Genomic DNA, 18099 nt, shown 5'->3' with positions numbered 1-18099 from the left:
TTAAGTTAGGGTATTTTTACATGGTTGGAATTTCGCTATTGTGAAGTTATCAAATGCAAATAAATTAATTTATAATGATTTTAAGTAAATAAGGATCTGGAATTATCAAATGCTTCATTAAGTGTCACTAAGTATAAATCACAAATCACAAAATACATTAGAAGCATATGGACGGTTCCTTTTTTTGAGAAAATGGAGAAATTCTTGTTGCTATGAAAGGTAAAATAAAATGTTCTTAATATGTTGGTTAAAACTTTCTTTTTAAGATAACTGATGATAGAATGAATTTAAAATATTATTTTTTTCTATTTTATCAGGAATTTAATCTTTAATGATTATCATTGAAGATTTATGATCAAACCAAAATTGCTCTTGAAAACATATAAATAAATGCAAAGAAACGACAAGCAAATCATAAGATAAAATGCCTTAGAAACTATGCTTAAAGGATAAGATGCACTTCATCTACAGGAAATAATTTCAATTTTTTTATGTAACTAACATTCAAAATATTAAATAAAATGAAAATAAACGAAAAAATAAATTAATAATGATAAAATGAATAATAAAATAAATGAAAATATATGAAATAACTTAAAAAAATAATGAAATAATTTTTTTAAAGATTTATAAAAATGCAAGCATAATTATTGCTTGATAGGTATTAACAATTTGGTAGTTGAAAACATATGTATGTCTGTATGTCTTTTTCTTCATTGAAGACTTATGTAAAAATTAAAATCCTTGAAAATGAAATCCTTCAGCTTCATCCAAGTAAAAGAAATGAAATCCTTGAAAGCGAGTTAAAAAAAATGTCCATTATGTCGTGCTAAAGTTCATTAACCTTATATTTAAAATAAAATAAAACAAAAATATTTGCCTAAACAGTAAAATTCTCAACAACTGCAGCAGCAAAATTGTGTACCATTATTGAAATATTAATACATAGAAGTCTTAAGTCCTAAGTTAAGCAACATATATTCTTAGAACTCTCCTTTTTAGCGATCTTTACGACACAATTTAATTGATATTTACATGAAAAATTATACCGAAATTTTTCAAATAAACAACTTTTTATATTGGACAATGAAAGAAAAAAAAATAAAATTCCAAAAGAATTTTTTTTAAAAATTACTGACATTTGAAATAAAGTTTTCATTTTTTGATCCATATTGTTCAAATATTTATTAGCAAGAAACAGACTTTAAGTCTAATTTGCATTAGAGAGGAGAAAACTAGTACATACATAAGCATAAATTAGATCTGTACAGACCCAATTAAAATGTGCTTACAGTAAAAGAGATGCCATTTAAAAGAATAGAGCTTCAGAGTAAACAGTCTCTCGCTAATTCTAAAATTGTCTCCAGAAACTTGCCCATCATCTCTATGGAAATCGAATCAGCCTATCTAGTCATTAAAATTTCGTGATTGCTTCTCTGTAATCATCTCTTTGAACAATAAGTATCCCAATTTGCCAATTTAGTGCGCACATAGTGTAAAGACACGGTAAGGTGAGTACTGCCATGTTGGTATGATTAGAATAGTATAAGAGAAATAAATAATGAATATCAGCTAGTTTTGAGGTCTTTTTCATTTCTGAGATTTTAAATATGTTTATGTATCTTCCTAATATTTTTAAATTAGAATCTTAAAATATAAGGCATTTTAACTGTACAGAATTATGGAACAGAAATTTTTTCAAACATATATCACGGACTTTTATGTGTCTCAGAATTATTTTATTAGTTCCTTCCTTATTTCACACTCGTTTAATTTATATTTTGATGCTTTTATTTTTAAGATAAACACAAGTTGATAGTAAATAGGTATATACTCGAGAAATTATAAATTTGGTTTGTTTTAACGGTGTGATAAAACTAATTATTTGCTTGTAAAATAAAGCAATTTTCATTTGCACTTAAAAATGATTAAAAAATATAAATATATTTCTTATAACAAGTAACCAGCAAGCAATTGTTGTCAGTTAAATAAAATTAAAATAATTATTTCTATCTTTGCTAAAGAGTTGCCAATATATGACATCTTAATGATCATATCATTCTACTGAACATGATTAAAATATTGAAAGCAGGTGTCATACGGTATATACGGTACACTAAAAAGAAAACCTACCATAATTTTTAGAATTTTTATAATTGAAGGAAAAAATTATACATATGTTTTTTTTTTTTTTAAATAATATCTACCGTTTCTATAATTTACGGTTACCATGTCAAAATTAAAAAGCTTCCAATTGATAGCAACTCCATTTTAAAAAAAATAAAAATACTTAAAATTGTATTGTAGCGATATTTTTGGTGCAAAACTGACGGTGCTAATCGTTTAGTTTAATCTTTTTAGTCGAAAAATGGAAACAACAACCATGGTGATCATCAGACCACAGAGTGTAGACGTCGTATTTTACTTCGAGTTGCTATTACTTATTTTAGAAACTTGCCCTATAATACAATTTTGGGAAATATAAGTAATGACAATTTCAAAAGTATTCATTTCATTATTTATAAATACAGTAAAAATTAAGGTAAATAAATAATTTATGATTACTCTGCTCAATACGGGGAAAAGCTATCCTTCTTCCTCTACTGTATCTCATCCAAAATCCATGTTTCAGATCAGAAAAGTTAGAACTAGTTCAGAAATTTCTTTTTTGCTCATATTCCAGTCAACGTTTTCAATTCTTTTTTGTTCCATATCTATTTGATTTTCTATATCATATACTGAAATGAAAGACAATTATTAAATCTTTAAATTTTGTATCATTTTCTCAAAATTGAACCTCATATTATTTCTACATAAAATAATATCGATAATACACTAAGCTTTTTGTATAAGATTACTCCCTTTTACTTCTCAATATGTATTCAGTTTGATAATTAAAAGACCTTGTATCGCCAAGTATTCTACTAACATTTCTTATAAGAAGACTTATAATTTTTAAAACAGGTTATTCTTGCAAAATAGGGTTCAGATTACTTGCGCAACGAATTATTTTGAGGATAAAAATTTTACAGCTTTGCATGAGGCTATTACCTTTTATTTCTCCCACATGAATTCAATTTGATAGTTAAAAGACCTCGCATCGCCAGGTATTCTGCCAGCTTTTCTTACAAGAAGGCTTCTAGTTATTTTTAAAACAGATTACTCTAGCAAGGTAAGGTTCAAATTACTTGCGCATCGAATTATTTCGAGAATAAAAAATTTATAGATTTGAAAGAAAGCCTTTAAGGATTTCTCAAAAAGCATTTGGGTAAAATACCTTGAAATGAACGAAAAGGTTAATTTTGTATATGATATGTAAATGTAATTGTCAGCAAAATGACATACTTTCAGTTCAGTAAATGCATTTCCTCGAAATGATTGTCTTAATATTCTTCAAGCTTATACCCATTAAGGCTCTAAAAATAATTTTCATATATAAAAAGAAAATGGCAATAAAGATTTATTTTCCGTTTCTACCCCATTACATTACGGAAATATTTCAGTGGAAAACACTTTAAGTCATAATCATCGTTGATTTAGAATGGAGTAGTTTTGATTTTTCCTTTGTTTCTATGCATCAATATTTAAAAATTTAAGCAATTAGAAGTGAACTTCTGTAAGATATTTCAGACGTTGGAAAAGCTGAATTCGGTATATTACAAATATCTGAAAAGTGCGGTATACATAAGAACACAGAGAAGAGAATATGGCTATATTATTTATATCTTCTAAAATTAATCTGGTTATGAATCAATGATTTCATTATAGATATTATTTTTCTATATAAATTATTGGAAATTAACTATTGCTAAACACCTGAGGCTCCTTAGAGGCTGAATTCGATATATTACGAATCTGAAAATCAATCGTGATATTTATAAGAGCACATAAGAGAAGATCGTCAGTTATTTATATCTTCTTAAAGAATATCTGGGCATGAAGTAGTGATTTCAGTTTTGATATTATTTTATATGTAAACTAGGGAAAATGAATTTCCATTGTACATTTTCTATTGTGCATTTAAGCAGCCCTTTGTAGATGGCAGCACATATCAAACACGTGAACATTCAGTCACTTCTATAATAAACACCTATAACTGGATATCAAATAAATAAATTAAAATCTAAGCAAATAAATTCACCATAATAGCAGTTTTAAGAATATAAATTGATTTCTCAGTCTAAACTGCTTGTAAAATATTACAAGCATTTTCATGGCAATGTTATTACGAAAATTTTATGTGGAGATTTAAACTCCATTTTCTATTTATGATCATATAATATTTAGCTGAGCGGATAGCTAGTTAATGGTTCATTTTTTGAAACGACTTGGAATTACTTTATTAAATTTCAGGGTTCTATCTACTTTAGTCTTCTTGACGATTACTTTTTTTGTGTTTATCTTTTCCTCTTTTGGATGTCATTTAAATATTGACAAAGCAGTTTACAAAATTTATATAAACTGTATACAGAAAATAAATGAGTTTAATCATTATATAAATTATGCACTAAATACGATTGTCAAAGAAGTGTGTATTGAGAAATAATAATATTCTAGTAATTTGACATTAAACACTGCTGATTAATTTATTAAGGTAAATACAGCAAGATTATTTAGCTTCAAAAGAACAAAAATATGAATTTCATCTGCACGAAAGAAATCTTAATACAAAGATGTTGTGAGCCAATTATTTTAGCAACTCATTGTCACGTCTTCTGCAGATTTTCGAAAACTCTTATGAAACACGATATCTAGTCATTAATTTCCAAATAATAATTTTTCTTAAAAGAAATAGAGTCTTTTCCTATTCAAATTCCAATACTATAAACTTTCTCTAAAGTAGAATTCTGTTTTTTTTCGTTGTTAGGGAAATTCAGAGTTCAATTAAAATGAAACTTTAGTCACAATATATCGATGGGGAAATATAAAATCTTAACAGTTTCTAGCGATTTCCGAATGATAATACTTGTGTCTGATAATGGGAACGCTTTTCTTAGTAATCAGATAAGGAAAAAGAGAAATATATCTTTTATTTTATTTTATTTTTTGGAAATGGAAATTGTAATACTTTTTTCTTGTATTATACTATAATTTGTTATTCTCATTTTACTTATTCTCTAAAGATAACAATGATTCTCCAAAATTCTTAAAAACTAATCTTGTTTCTTCAAGAATCGTTCCTTTCAAAATCATTTTTTCTTTCTGCTATTCTTTTTTAATGTTATCTTTAATTTTATTTTTAAGAGATTTTCAAATACCCAAGGACAGAAAAAATTGAAAAGGTACAGCATTTTTCATGAGGAAAAATTTATAATTTCATTATTACAGGAAAAAAATTAATCTAAATTTTTATGTCTTAATGAAATAGTTAGAGTGTAAAAACAAAAAAAAGTAAAAATTTTGCCATTTAATTTATGCTGAGGGTTTTTTTTTCTTTTTTAGTATTAGGTAAAGTTACTTCATGCATTTAAAAAATTGAATAAATAATATTTTAATTTTTTCATAATTAAGAAATGCAGTTTATTTTTTGCTGTGATTCTGGCATTTAGGTATAATTTTTTGTGTATCCAGTAAAGAAATAAAAAAAACATATAAGTGAAGTATTAAATTAAATTATTTCTTTTGCATTTCAGATTATTTAATTTCAAATTAATTAATTTTAGTTTTTTTTTCTGCTGCTTTAAATATGGATTTTTAATTATGTTGTGCATGTCTATCAACAAAAATAATTATATTTTATAGTATTATATTTTGTTAACTTTTAGAATTGTTCATTTAATATGCCTTTAACATTAAATGAAACGCCTTTAATATATTAAAGGCATATATTTACATATATGCCTTAAGGTCATTTATGTAAAGGACTTTACATATATACCGTTAATATGCCAAATCATTTAATATTAATTATTAAATTCATGTATTAATGTGACTTTTCTCTTTTTATACATTCACTTACATATCAAAATTATACATATATTCACAGAAAGATAGAGAAAAAGGCAAACTTTAGATAGAGGAAAAGATAAAACCTTTTAATGTTTTAAATTCCCATTTATTTATATGAATAATATACGTGTATAGATTAATAATGTTTCGGATTTCTGTTTTTGTTTAAGAATACATTTAAAAATCGACACAAATTTAAAAACCAAAATGCGTTGTTTTTCTTTCTTTCTTTTACTATAAAACACAGATATGTGTCCCTTATAAAACTCATACGTGTCTTCTTGTCTTTGACGGCAGAAATTGAAAAAAAAAAAAATACTACACTCAATGTTACTACAATTTAGAATCACTCTTTTATCCGAACATTTATAAGTGCGGGCATTCTTATAATCTTTCATTTAACAACAACAAAAATTAAACTCCCTGTGCTTGTTGCTCTCCTTAGAAGGTTAAAGAAGTAACAACTGCCAGTTTTAAGAATTTTCTAGAATTATGTTATAAAAATGAACTACTAATTCCACTAAGACTCCATGCGTTACATGCCAATTAAAAAAAATCAATGCATATGCAATAAATTATCCAATTATCCGAACTTCAAATAAAGAAATATACGAAAATGAAATAATTTCGAATAAAGTGAGTAAAGGAACTGAAATAATTGGCTTTAACTTATATGTTCAAGGACCGATACTTTAATACAATGATAAAATATATAAAATATAATACAAAAATTATATTTGCATTTCTTTAAATTAATAAATTAGCAGTAAATACTTTTTGTCATTGAAATAATTTTTTTCAATTATCCAACTATCTGGATAGAATCTGGTATAAATTCATCCGGATAATTGATTCATGGTTTCATACTATGAGAAATCTGCAAGGAGTTATCGAACTGTCAATAATTATTAATCACATTGCTTTTTGAATTTTTCATAAATATCAGTGCAACCGAAATTCATCGGTTATATATATCGATGTATTAAAGAATACACAGTTTTCAGTTTCGATAATGTTAAGCCATTAGATGATGCCAATTTCTCTGACATAATCTTTTAACTACAACAAAAGAGAAATTTGTCTCGCATAACTAAAACCTTATTAGATTCTGAATGATACTCTTCCTTTAAATTATATAATTGTATGTCTTTATTTTTATTGTTCTACATAGAAGGGAAAATGTTTTCGCTTAAAAATCGTTCAATCACTTAGGAAATATTTCTTTGCCATAACGGGCATATTATTAATTATTAATTACAGTCGAATGTGCCATCAGAAATCCTTACATTCATAAATTAGAAACTTTTCTACAAATAATTTTCTATAAATGGAAATTAACAGTTATTCAAAATGTCGTCTGCGTATTTCCAATCGGATTACAATTTCACTTCGTAAGTAGCGATGTCTGTAATTGCCTCAATGATTTTAAATTATCTCTTTCACGGAATTTCTAGAATATCTTCCTTCCGTCTTATTCCACAAATCCTTTTACCATATTATATCAGATGGCTAAAAATTAAAACTTTAAATGGATTCTTAAACTAAATCGGAGATATTTGCGTATTTGATTGCTTTCCTCAGCTTTAAAATTATTGAAAAGAAGTCAAGTAAACTGTTAATAAAAAATTATATGGAAGAATATCAAAATTGATTGAAGATTTTATTTGATGTCACTCTAGAAATATTTAAATAATTTTGTTCTTAGATGAAACAAATCAAAGATTTGTAAACTTATATTGTCAATTAATCTGTTTTAAAAATAATAGTCATTTACAAAAATTAAAATTGAATAAGAATATGCAAATGTTGTAAAATATGCAGTTTATTAAATTGGAACTATCATTTTATCCTTGAGGAAATCTTAAAATTAAGAAGAAATTAAGCCTGGGTAAAATTTAGAAGATTTATTAATTTCCAAAATAAATATCTTAATAATATAAAGCAAATTTCCTCAATTTAGATTTTTTAACCATGATTTGAAAAATTGAAAGATACTACCTATTTATTTGGACAACTTTTCAATATTTCCCTAACGCATATTATAAAGTGAAAATTGTAACAGAAAATATACTTTATTTGTTTCTTGATTTTTTAAGTAGATGTTGTAAAATAATTTTCTTATTACGTTAAGTCTGCAATTTTGAGACTCGGTTTTGATTAGTATCTTTAGTGAATGCAAGCATTTTGCATTTTGAATCAATCACCAGATACCAATTGTTCCCAAAATTCTGTTATTTATAATCCTGGGCATTTAACTAAATATGAAATTTGTCGATGCTCGCCTATAATAATCCTCGTTCATTTTTTTAAAACCGAAACTGAAAATTTAAAATCGTAAATCAGTTAAATGAGTATCACGTCTAAGATATAAAGAATGTGATCTATTGGTCCCAACAAGTATTGACAAATACAATGGAATAAACCATTTTCTGCAGTAAATATTTTACACTATTTTTAAACATAACTCTTACCATTCCCTTTGAGAAACTTGTCATAACTAGCCATTCATTTTTGTATCACTACATCACAGAGCATTATCAAACGAATCATGTGTTGATAATTTATGAATTCTTTGTATTCACAAATTGAATACCATGATCCAAACTTCGACGTATAGAAAAATCTAAATAACCGGACCCCTTCCCCAACAACATTGGTGGGAACTAAGGTTGAGTCCTAAGGATCAGCACTGATTACTGTCGAGGCCAAATATCATTCTACTGGTGTGGTGGGGAAATTCGGAGAGGGGGTGCCAGCTCAGGTGTAGTCTTCCCAAAACAACCTAAGTGTTGCTTTAAAAAGGAATGTTAGTATAACTAAACTAAACTAAACTCCCATAAGATGTACGTCCCATCATATGTCAGAAATATACAGCCCCACACCATTTGTTACCTATCTGGGTGCCGTGAACCAATCACCTCACCGAAAGCTTCTCATTTCCATGTCTTAGGTGCTCCCAGGTAGTATCGATTTCTTGAAAGAAAAGGTAATAAATGTAAAAATACATAAAGATGAAAAGACCAATTTCTACGATATAAGTAGGCAAAGAAAATTATCTTTAAATCTCTTATTTTAAAAATCATTCGAGTTCAGCTGCATCAGAATACTGGATATTCCGAGTTTCTGTTTCAAAGATAAAGTCCCTATTCTCCTCTACCCCCTTAAAAACCTACAATGACAATTCTTGCTTTTAAAGTGTTAAAGTGGGTTGAGGCAAAAAAAAAAAAAAAAAACTGCGTTTAGATGTTACTAAGCAAATTTATGCTTGGAAATCTTTTTAGAGTTCTTTTAAAATCTTCCTCTCTTTCAAGCTTATTTGGCTGAATGTCTTTCTTCAACCAACAAAATCTTGTATTCAATTAATCACATTGAACGAAAGAGAGAAATCATGCAGTGATAACCAGGCGTCTCAAACGTCCACCGTAGTTTCACTGAACGGGAGTTTGGGGCTTTTCAGTATTAATTAAGTGGACGATTCATTATGGATCAGCATATATATAGGAATGCTTACCATATTATTATGAAAGTCCACTAACCAATATTTGTCACTTACATGTGTGATTTGTGATTTCTCAGTATTTGAGGCATTAATCATAAATTCAATTTATGATTAATGCCTCAAATACTGAGAAATACGAATAAAATTACTGACGAATAAAATTATATATCTGACTCTGGATACGAATAAAATTATATATCCATAATTACTTATAATTATACATGAATATATATTTCTAAAACTTCGGCTGATAAGTGCTTAGAAAAAATATTTTCAGAATGAATATCAGAATGAAAATAAAATAAAAAAATGTATAATTGAGCTGAGCGTTTCTAATTGAGTTTTCTTTGAAATTTACCAAGATCATAAAATCTACAAAAGTTAAAAAAAATAAAGTCAAAATGAAAAATTTTTGAATGTAATTTTAATTATAAAATTTAATTAGTGTGTTATTGTAAAACAATGCAAATTTCTTGCTATTATACTTGCAAACTTTTGAATAAACATCAGAAGAATCATATTCTATAAATAATATGTGTTATAGCATTTTTTTACTTTTTTTAAAAAAAAAAAATGAGGCACTTAAATTCCCTTCTATAACAAAATATATTTGTTTTTTATGAAGCTAATTAAGGATTTATGAATTGTTCTCTTTTCCGAACTTCTTAAAAAGTGTGTTTCTAGAATAAAAACGTTTGTCGAATTAGAAAAAATCAAACTTCGTGCCCCAATTAATTAAAATTTATTTGCTATGAATTAGTTCAAAAGAAATAACAATTTATTATTCTTTTGAACAATTTTTTATTAAAAAGTATATTATTAACTACCATTTTTTTATAGATTTTCTACCATTCTGACATTTTAGGAAGCCATTAAATGTTTACATGCTTATTTAATTTTTAATCGTAGAATTCATGTTTTAATGAAACTAATTTAGTGCATTCTCTTTATTTATTTATTTTATAAATAAGTTAATGTACATTATAACACTGTTAAATAAATATTTAATATTACTTTTAAATGAGTATTTAAATACTCTTTTAAATGCATTAACAGTAATAAAATAAATCCATGAAATTTATAAGGGTTTTTAAGTGAAATTTATAAGCTTTTTACTTTAAAAAATCGATTTTGAATAATACAATAATAATAATTTAAATAATAAAAATAATAATAATAAATTTAAATGAATATATTATAATATAGATTAATATATTAAAAGTAGAGAACACCGAATAAAGTAAAAAAATAAAAAAATAATAATGTTGCACATGCTGAATTAAAATCAGATTTAAAAGCAGAAAATCAAGATACCGTCCGTGGACTGTTTTGAAAGCATCTAACAGATACAGTACCGGATAACGACGCATTGTTTTACACAGAAACACGAATTCACATTATGAAAACACAGTCGAAGCTTACATAAGTACAATACTTGCACTAAATAGCAGTACATAGTGCTAATCTCTGAAGAATTATTTTAAAGGCAGATTTCACTCTCCCACTCTTTCTCGACTTGACTACTTCTATTTCTGATTACTATAATCTTTGAATCCAGTCTTTTCATATCCCCATGACAGGCCACCGAAGATTCTGGCGCGTTTAGTTAATTTCTTCAATGCCTGAGATAGGACAGCGTTTAAAATCTCGGAATCTGTTATAACAACTTATAACCTAACCTAACTTCTTTTAGTAAATTTTTTAAAACAAAAATTTTTATAAAGGAAAAAGGGTTGAAGTTTTTTAGTGAATTCTTTCTCTATGTATATTATAATATTTTATGACGGTATTGACAATGTTGGCTAAGCTGCCTTAATCTTCATTTGTAATGTTAGAATTTTGAAATTAAAATATTCCTACTACAAATGTTATCTTAAGATGAAATTGTAATATAAGCATTATACCTAGCATTTATCTTATAATAGGTATTCTAATTTTCTAATTCTGACGCCTAAAATAATGCATACTCTTTAAATAAAAGAAATTCAATGTACATTTACATTTAAAAAATATGATCTTCTCGTACTTGTATCGTTCTATTATACATTTTTACTTCAAAATATTCCATATTAAAAAATGTATTATTCTTTCTTCTTTTCTACAAGATTTATTTTTCAGTAAATAAAAAATTCTTTGTGGGAACCATTTAATTAATTAATTGCTGTTTCTTTTTTTTTCATCTGTTTTTAAACTTTTTCAATTTTGGATTTTATGAACTCTACATCTCAATTATGAAATCTACTTTTATTGCATATTTGAAACTTCATTTATTCTGTTATTCTTCAAAGCTAAGGGTGCTAAAAGAGAAACATTTTTTTTTTTAAGTTTCTTTACAAATAAACTAATTTTTATGAGACGTTTTCTTTTGGATTTAATATTTAAATAATTTTTATTAACCCTTTAACCAGCCTTCAAAGAAAAAAAATTCGCTGGTTGGAAAATGATTGCATCCTTCTTTTATCAGTTCATTAAAACATAATATAGCTTTCACAATCTTTAATAACTATTGTTTTTTATTCGTGTTAACGTTTTTTTGGTGATAAAATTAAGTAAATTGAAACCTCCAGTTAACAGTATCCTTATTTGCATCACATTTCCCTAGTTTTTTTTTTTTTTTTTTTTTTGGCTTAGTTTTTATTTTTGCAACTTATTCTTTAGTAGCAACGACTTTTATCAATTAAAACGAGAATAATGAAAAAGGAAAAGAAACAGTTTTGCTGGCATTAGCATTTGTGGAGGAGTTTGGAACATTAAGATACAAGAAAAAAAATAAGGGAAGACTAAATTGCATGTATTTTAGTTTTGCTCGTTGGAAAAAAAAACTACTGTAACTGGAACAAACTCATTTAATTTAATGATATCCGTTCTGTGTAAAAAGAAAGAACTAATCCCGAAATAAAGGTTTTATTATGACATTATAACAAAGTTAAGAAAGATAAAAGATGAAAACTTTCATTTCACTATTAAAGTTTCTGGTGCATTGAACTTCTTAAACTGTGTTAAAAAGTTTTGGATAATTTGCAATGATTCTTGGATCTAATTACGACAATCCTTAATAATAATAATCAGGAATTATTATTCTTATTTAGTCAAAAAACTGACATTTTTTTGTTTATCAGTACAAAACTGACACGATTATTTCTTTTTTACAAATGAATAGTCTTATTTAGCATTTTAGTGAAGAATATCAAAATCTTGTCAGATTTTAGATATTACTATTCATTTATCAAATCAGATTGCATCTAAATTGCTGAAAATTTGTTGAAATTAATGAAGAATAATATTCTATTAAAAGTAAATAAATTGGTTTCCACAACAATTAGATTGAAAAAATTGTATATTATTATTTTTTTTATATAAATTAGACGAATGAAATAAACTATCATGTTTTTATTGAGTTCGAAAAAAATTATTTCACTAACATGTCGTCACAAATGTTTTATGTAATGTTTCTTACATTTCATTTCAAAGATATCGTTAAAGGTTTTGAATAAAATTTCTAAAAAAAAAAATTAAAGATATTTACCCTAATTTTAATTTTCCTAAAAACAAATGTCTGTCCTGATTTTTAATTAAAAAATGTGCTTTCATACACACATACATGCATTTAATATGATGGTTTTTAATAACTTTTGTGCAATGTTTTATAATTTTGAATTTTAGTAAAAGTAGACAAGTGTTAAAGTTTTCTAAGTTCATATATATATATATATATATATATATATATATATATATATATATATATATAATTGTTCATACATTTAATTGAATATATTTTCTAAGTATTAATATTATCCCACTCACTAAATTTTAATCAATTCGTTTACCTCATTTCTGTTTGTGTAAAAATTAAAAAAAAAATCTGTTTTCTAATACATTATAAAAATTACTACTTTTCTGTGAATTCAGAATTGTTTTATTTTACATGTTGACATTTTATCCATTTTTTTTTAATTTTTAATTTCACATTCTCAATTAAGATTTTTAACATTATTTTCAGAAATTAATATGCCGTTTACATTGACATAGCCCTGCAGCAGTGGATTGAAGTAAAAGTTAATCAACAAAATTTTTTCGCGACAAGAAAAATCGCTCTTGAAATGGCTGTTTTATTCAAATTGTCCAATTTACGGCTGCGATTTATCGCGTCCATTTCCATAATTTTTGAATAAATTTTCCATGGAACATCTCTGAAATGTAAAGTTTGAGCATAAATGTCATGTCCAGAGCAGCACATACATTAACATTATAATGGATTGCACAGATGAAAAATGATTATTTATTCTAAAAATACTTATACTCTTAACAATTTCTCTGAGCTCTTTTATATAGGAATATAAAATATCACACTGCAAACAAATGCAAGGAAGATATTTTAAAATATTTAATATTTTAAAAGATTCAATAATCTTACTTATGAATCTATGTCATATAAAATATATAAGTTATCCATTTACATACCATATTTTTTTCAATTTTTATATATTCTAAAACAAGCTGTATAGAATATATAATATTTTAGTTATTCTAGATGATTCATCTAATTTTTTATATTCATTCTTTTTAAAATATATTTTTATTTCACTTTTTTATTAAATTTTCTTTCATTTTAAATATTATTTGTTTCCTAAAACTAAGATTAAACTGATAAAATGTTTTATGAAAACTGTTTCCTTTTATTTTAATTAAAATGTTAAATAGTTAACTAAAAAAATATTACATTATTTTTCTCATTGCTATTACTTTTTATAGAAATGCAAAGTAACTAATTTTTAGCCTCTGTATTTTTACTTTTATATTTAACTAATCTGAAATGCTTTACATTAAAGAATTATTCAGTGTATTTAAATTTTTAATAGCAAATCTATCAGAGTACTTTTAATTGTTTTTCATATTTTTAGGAATGCTTTCAAATCGTCTGTATTACATTCTTTAATTAGAAAATGTAAAATTGTTTGTACCAAATTAGAATAATCACATATGTTACAACAGCCTCTATTTAATTTTATGAAACAGAAAAATTCCATAAATTCGTCAGTTGTTTAAATGAATAATTCTAATGAGATAGGAATGGACTTTGAATGTAATAAATTAAGATAGCAGTTGATCTCAAGTTAATTACATTAAACTACGATTCTAGATAATATTATTTTTTTAAATGACAATTTAATTTAAGATATAATAAACTATCTTTTTTAACTTCAATATAAGTTCATCTTTGGTATTTTCCCAAATATACTATTGCTTTATTGAGTATGTAGCTGCACAATTTATTTAGTATCTACATAAAATTTTTGTCAGTTTCCAAATTTTGCTTCTTTGGTAAGAAAAGAAAAGCGAAAGGATTTGTTTGAAGAAATTTCTTATATAAAGAATTTTTAACAGCCATGATTTATTATTTTTTTATAATCATCTTAGTCAGAATGGTTTCATTCAGTTTCACATTTAAATTGTGAAGTATTTTACGACGTTTAATTGTATGTAATTTTTGATATAAAAACATTGAAATAATTGAATAAATCTTACAGTTTTTGAACTTTCTTATTTAATTTTAACATGCTTACTGTTTATTCTTCATTTATTATTGTAAGCTGAAATTTAATTTTTATTTTTTTCTATAATTAGGAGTTTTAAAAAATATATTCATAAAAAATTAAATCAATGTTCAAATGTATTAAAAATTGTTGTTTTTATTTCAGAACTATTAAATCTGAGCACTTCCCAACTTCCAGTTTAAAAGATGTATGACGAAGATTACATCAACATCGAGGCTGAAATTGTCGAGCCAGCGGAGCAGGACTTTATTCCAGTTACACCGAATGCTTTTCAAATGTTGAATGATACAGCACAATTCTGCTCTACCAACTTTACCACAAACCTCACAATATGCAATGGCACGGAAATTTTCATGAAGACCGATTATTCTTCTATAGAACGTGTGGTCGCCATCGTAGTGCCAATCCTATTTGGCATTATCGTAATTGTAGGTCTTATAGGGAATACATTAGTGGTCATTGTCGTGGCTTGCAATCCACAAATGCGATCGACAACAAATGTTCTGATTATTAATTTGGCAGTTGCTGATCTCCTCTTCATAATGTTTTGCGTGCCGTTCACGGCTTTTGATTACGCTCTTCCCTATTGGCCATTTGGCGATATTTGGTGCAGAGTCGTTCAATACCTTGTTATTGTATGTGCGTATGCAAGCATCTACACGCTTGTTCTGATGTCTTTGGATCGCTTTCTGGCTGTGGTTCACCCCATTACATCCATGTCCATTCGCACTGTTCAGAATGCCTGCATCGCCATCGGTGTCATGTGGGCTGTCATAGTGCTTGCTTGCATACCAGCTCTCCAATCTCATGGTCAGATTTATTACACCTATCAAAACATAGAGTATTCCGTTTGCATGTTCTTGTCCACAGAAGGATACAACTATGCGGCGTATCAGATTTGCTTTTTCCTCTCATCTTACATCGTTCCATTGAGTCTGATATTTGTTTTGTATGTCCTGATGTTGAAGCGATTGTGGTTTGGCGTTGCGCCTGGTGGCAGAGTCAGTGCAGAAAGTTTGAAATCAAAGAAGCGCGTAACCAGGATGGTGGTCATCGTTGTTGTAATATTTGCTGTTTGCTGGTGTCCCATACAAATTGTTTTGGTGCTGAAAAGTGTGAATTCTTACGGGATAACTCCAATTCGAATTGTGATTCAAATATCTGCTCACATATTGGCTTACATGAATTCATGCGTAAACCCAATTTTGTATGCTTTTCTTTCGGATAATTTTAGAAAAGCATTCCACAAAGTAATTGCTTGCCACAAGAAGCAGTCAGCTTTGCCAAATCGAAATAACCAAGAAAACAGAACTGAACGTGAAACTACGCTCAACAATGGCACTTCTAAGCTAACAGGAAATAATACTTCCAATGATATTATGTAATTTTTTTTTCATCTGATTTATTCCACTTTCTTTCTGAAAAAGTTATTGCTTTAATTTTTGTTCTAAAAACTGGATGGAATTCTATATTTTATGAAAAAGGCAATGCCTTGTAGAAAATTATCTTCTATTGTGAGCAAGAAACCTTCAGTGATTATTAATTTTTTGATCTACGCGCTTCAGAAATATCTGGGCGATGTTCATGATGGTGCATTTAAGGTGCTTTTGTTGCAGTGACTTATTGATTCACTTTTAATGACATAATTCCAATGACATGACTAATTTTAATGACTATGTTATTCATTTTTACTTCAAAGGGACTGTGTCTTTGACAAGCTAGATATATTTAAGTTCGACACATGGAATACAGAAACGTTGGATGTATTTGCTTCGATATAAACTTTCTTACTATTGCTCTTTAAGGAACAATATCATTACAGGCATGCAAAGAAAGCATTGGCATTGAATTCCGAAATGACATTCTACTACACATCTGGCAACATCGTCATTTGTAGTTATATTCAGCACAATACGTATGATTTCTCTTGTGTCGTGTGTGATTTCAGTCATTGTTCTACATGTGAATTTTATGGAATCAATGAATTTAAGTTGAAGATTATATCCTCACTTGTTATAAATCTAAATTTCAAAGGGTGTTTCTGGACTTCTGAAACAGAAGATGAAACAAAATACTTCTTGTCCTGTAGTTTTTCTTTGTTTAAGTTCTCATTAGTAAAGCAGTGAAAAGGAAGGTAAAATTAAGGACGAAAAGACGTTAAGCTGTTTCATGAACTTAAACGTGTGTTCAAATATTGATGTGTGTTTGGACAACTGAAGCTCATTATTTTAATTTTTTATATGCAGAATGGTTATTTATTATTATTCATTATATTCTCTTCGTTACTGAGTGACTATATATCAGATGTCAGTGCTTTTATTTTTCGTCTAGAATCTATTGATGTTTATCGGTGAAATATAACTGAAGCTCAAGCAAATATTACTTTAATGTTATCTCTTGTGTATATCATATATACACTATTGTCTTGTATTTTGAATATATTACTCATCATTTATAGTGTGCACATGTCACAAATAATTGTATATGATGTATTTTTGTGATTAATGTCCTTTTTGTGATATCCAGTACTGCATAGATATCTTATAAATACACAGTAAATATATATATATATATGTGTGTGTGTAACTAACTACATGCGGAAATCCTTGTACATAATTTTTGTAGTTCTGCACGTTATTGTTTTAAGTTTTTTTTTTATTTTATTTTATTTTAAATTTTGTATAACGTATAATTATGGATATTCTGACTAAAATGAGATTTTTTTTGTTTGTTTTCGTTTTGAATTAATTTTTATAAATATGATATATTTAGGAGTGATAACATTTGAATTAAAGGATTTTTCTCGTAATATATATTATTTACTGTACAGATATATTTTAAGGAAAAAGTACTCCTTGATTTTTCATATCATCAAAGTATTTTATAAGATTTTGCATTAATAACTTAGAAAACCTAGAAAAAATTAAATAAAAATTGTGTATAACGATGTTTAATACTTTCTATTGGAAACAAATTTTTATTAATGGTGAAACTTTATTTCATCGCATAAAAGAGCTGAATTTCGTTTCAATCACAAACAAAATCACAATGAATGTGAATTTTGAGTCCAAATTTATTCTGCAATTCCAAAATTGT

The 18099-nt window shown here is 26.6% G+C and overlaps 1 protein-coding gene across 2 annotated transcripts in view; it reads left to right on the top strand.

Annotated features, from left to right (window-relative positions):
• The window catches only part of LOC129963962 (allatostatin-A receptor-like), a 256946-nt gene extending 239299 nt beyond the window's left edge, over window positions 1–17647 (top strand). For both annotated transcript variants that reach the window (XM_056078592.1, XM_056078593.1), the window contains one exon: window positions 15148–17647. In XM_056078592.1, coding sequence (XP_055934567.1) covers window positions 15189–16388 — 1200 coding nt within the window. In that variant the 5' untranslated portion in view covers window positions 15148–15188 and the 3' untranslated portion in view covers window positions 16389–17647. The remainder of the gene's footprint in view (window positions 1–15147) is intronic.
• Window positions 17648–18099: the final 452 nt, after the last annotated feature.

Source organism: Argiope bruennichi, chromosome 3, assembly GCF_947563725.1.
Source record: "Argiope bruennichi chromosome 3, qqArgBrue1.1, whole genome shotgun sequence".
Classification (NCBI taxonomy): Eukaryota; Metazoa; Arthropoda; class Arachnida; order Araneae; family Araneidae; genus Argiope; species Argiope bruennichi.
Note: the sequence above shows the minus strand (reverse complement) of the source record. Positions and strands in the feature narration are given on the sequence as shown.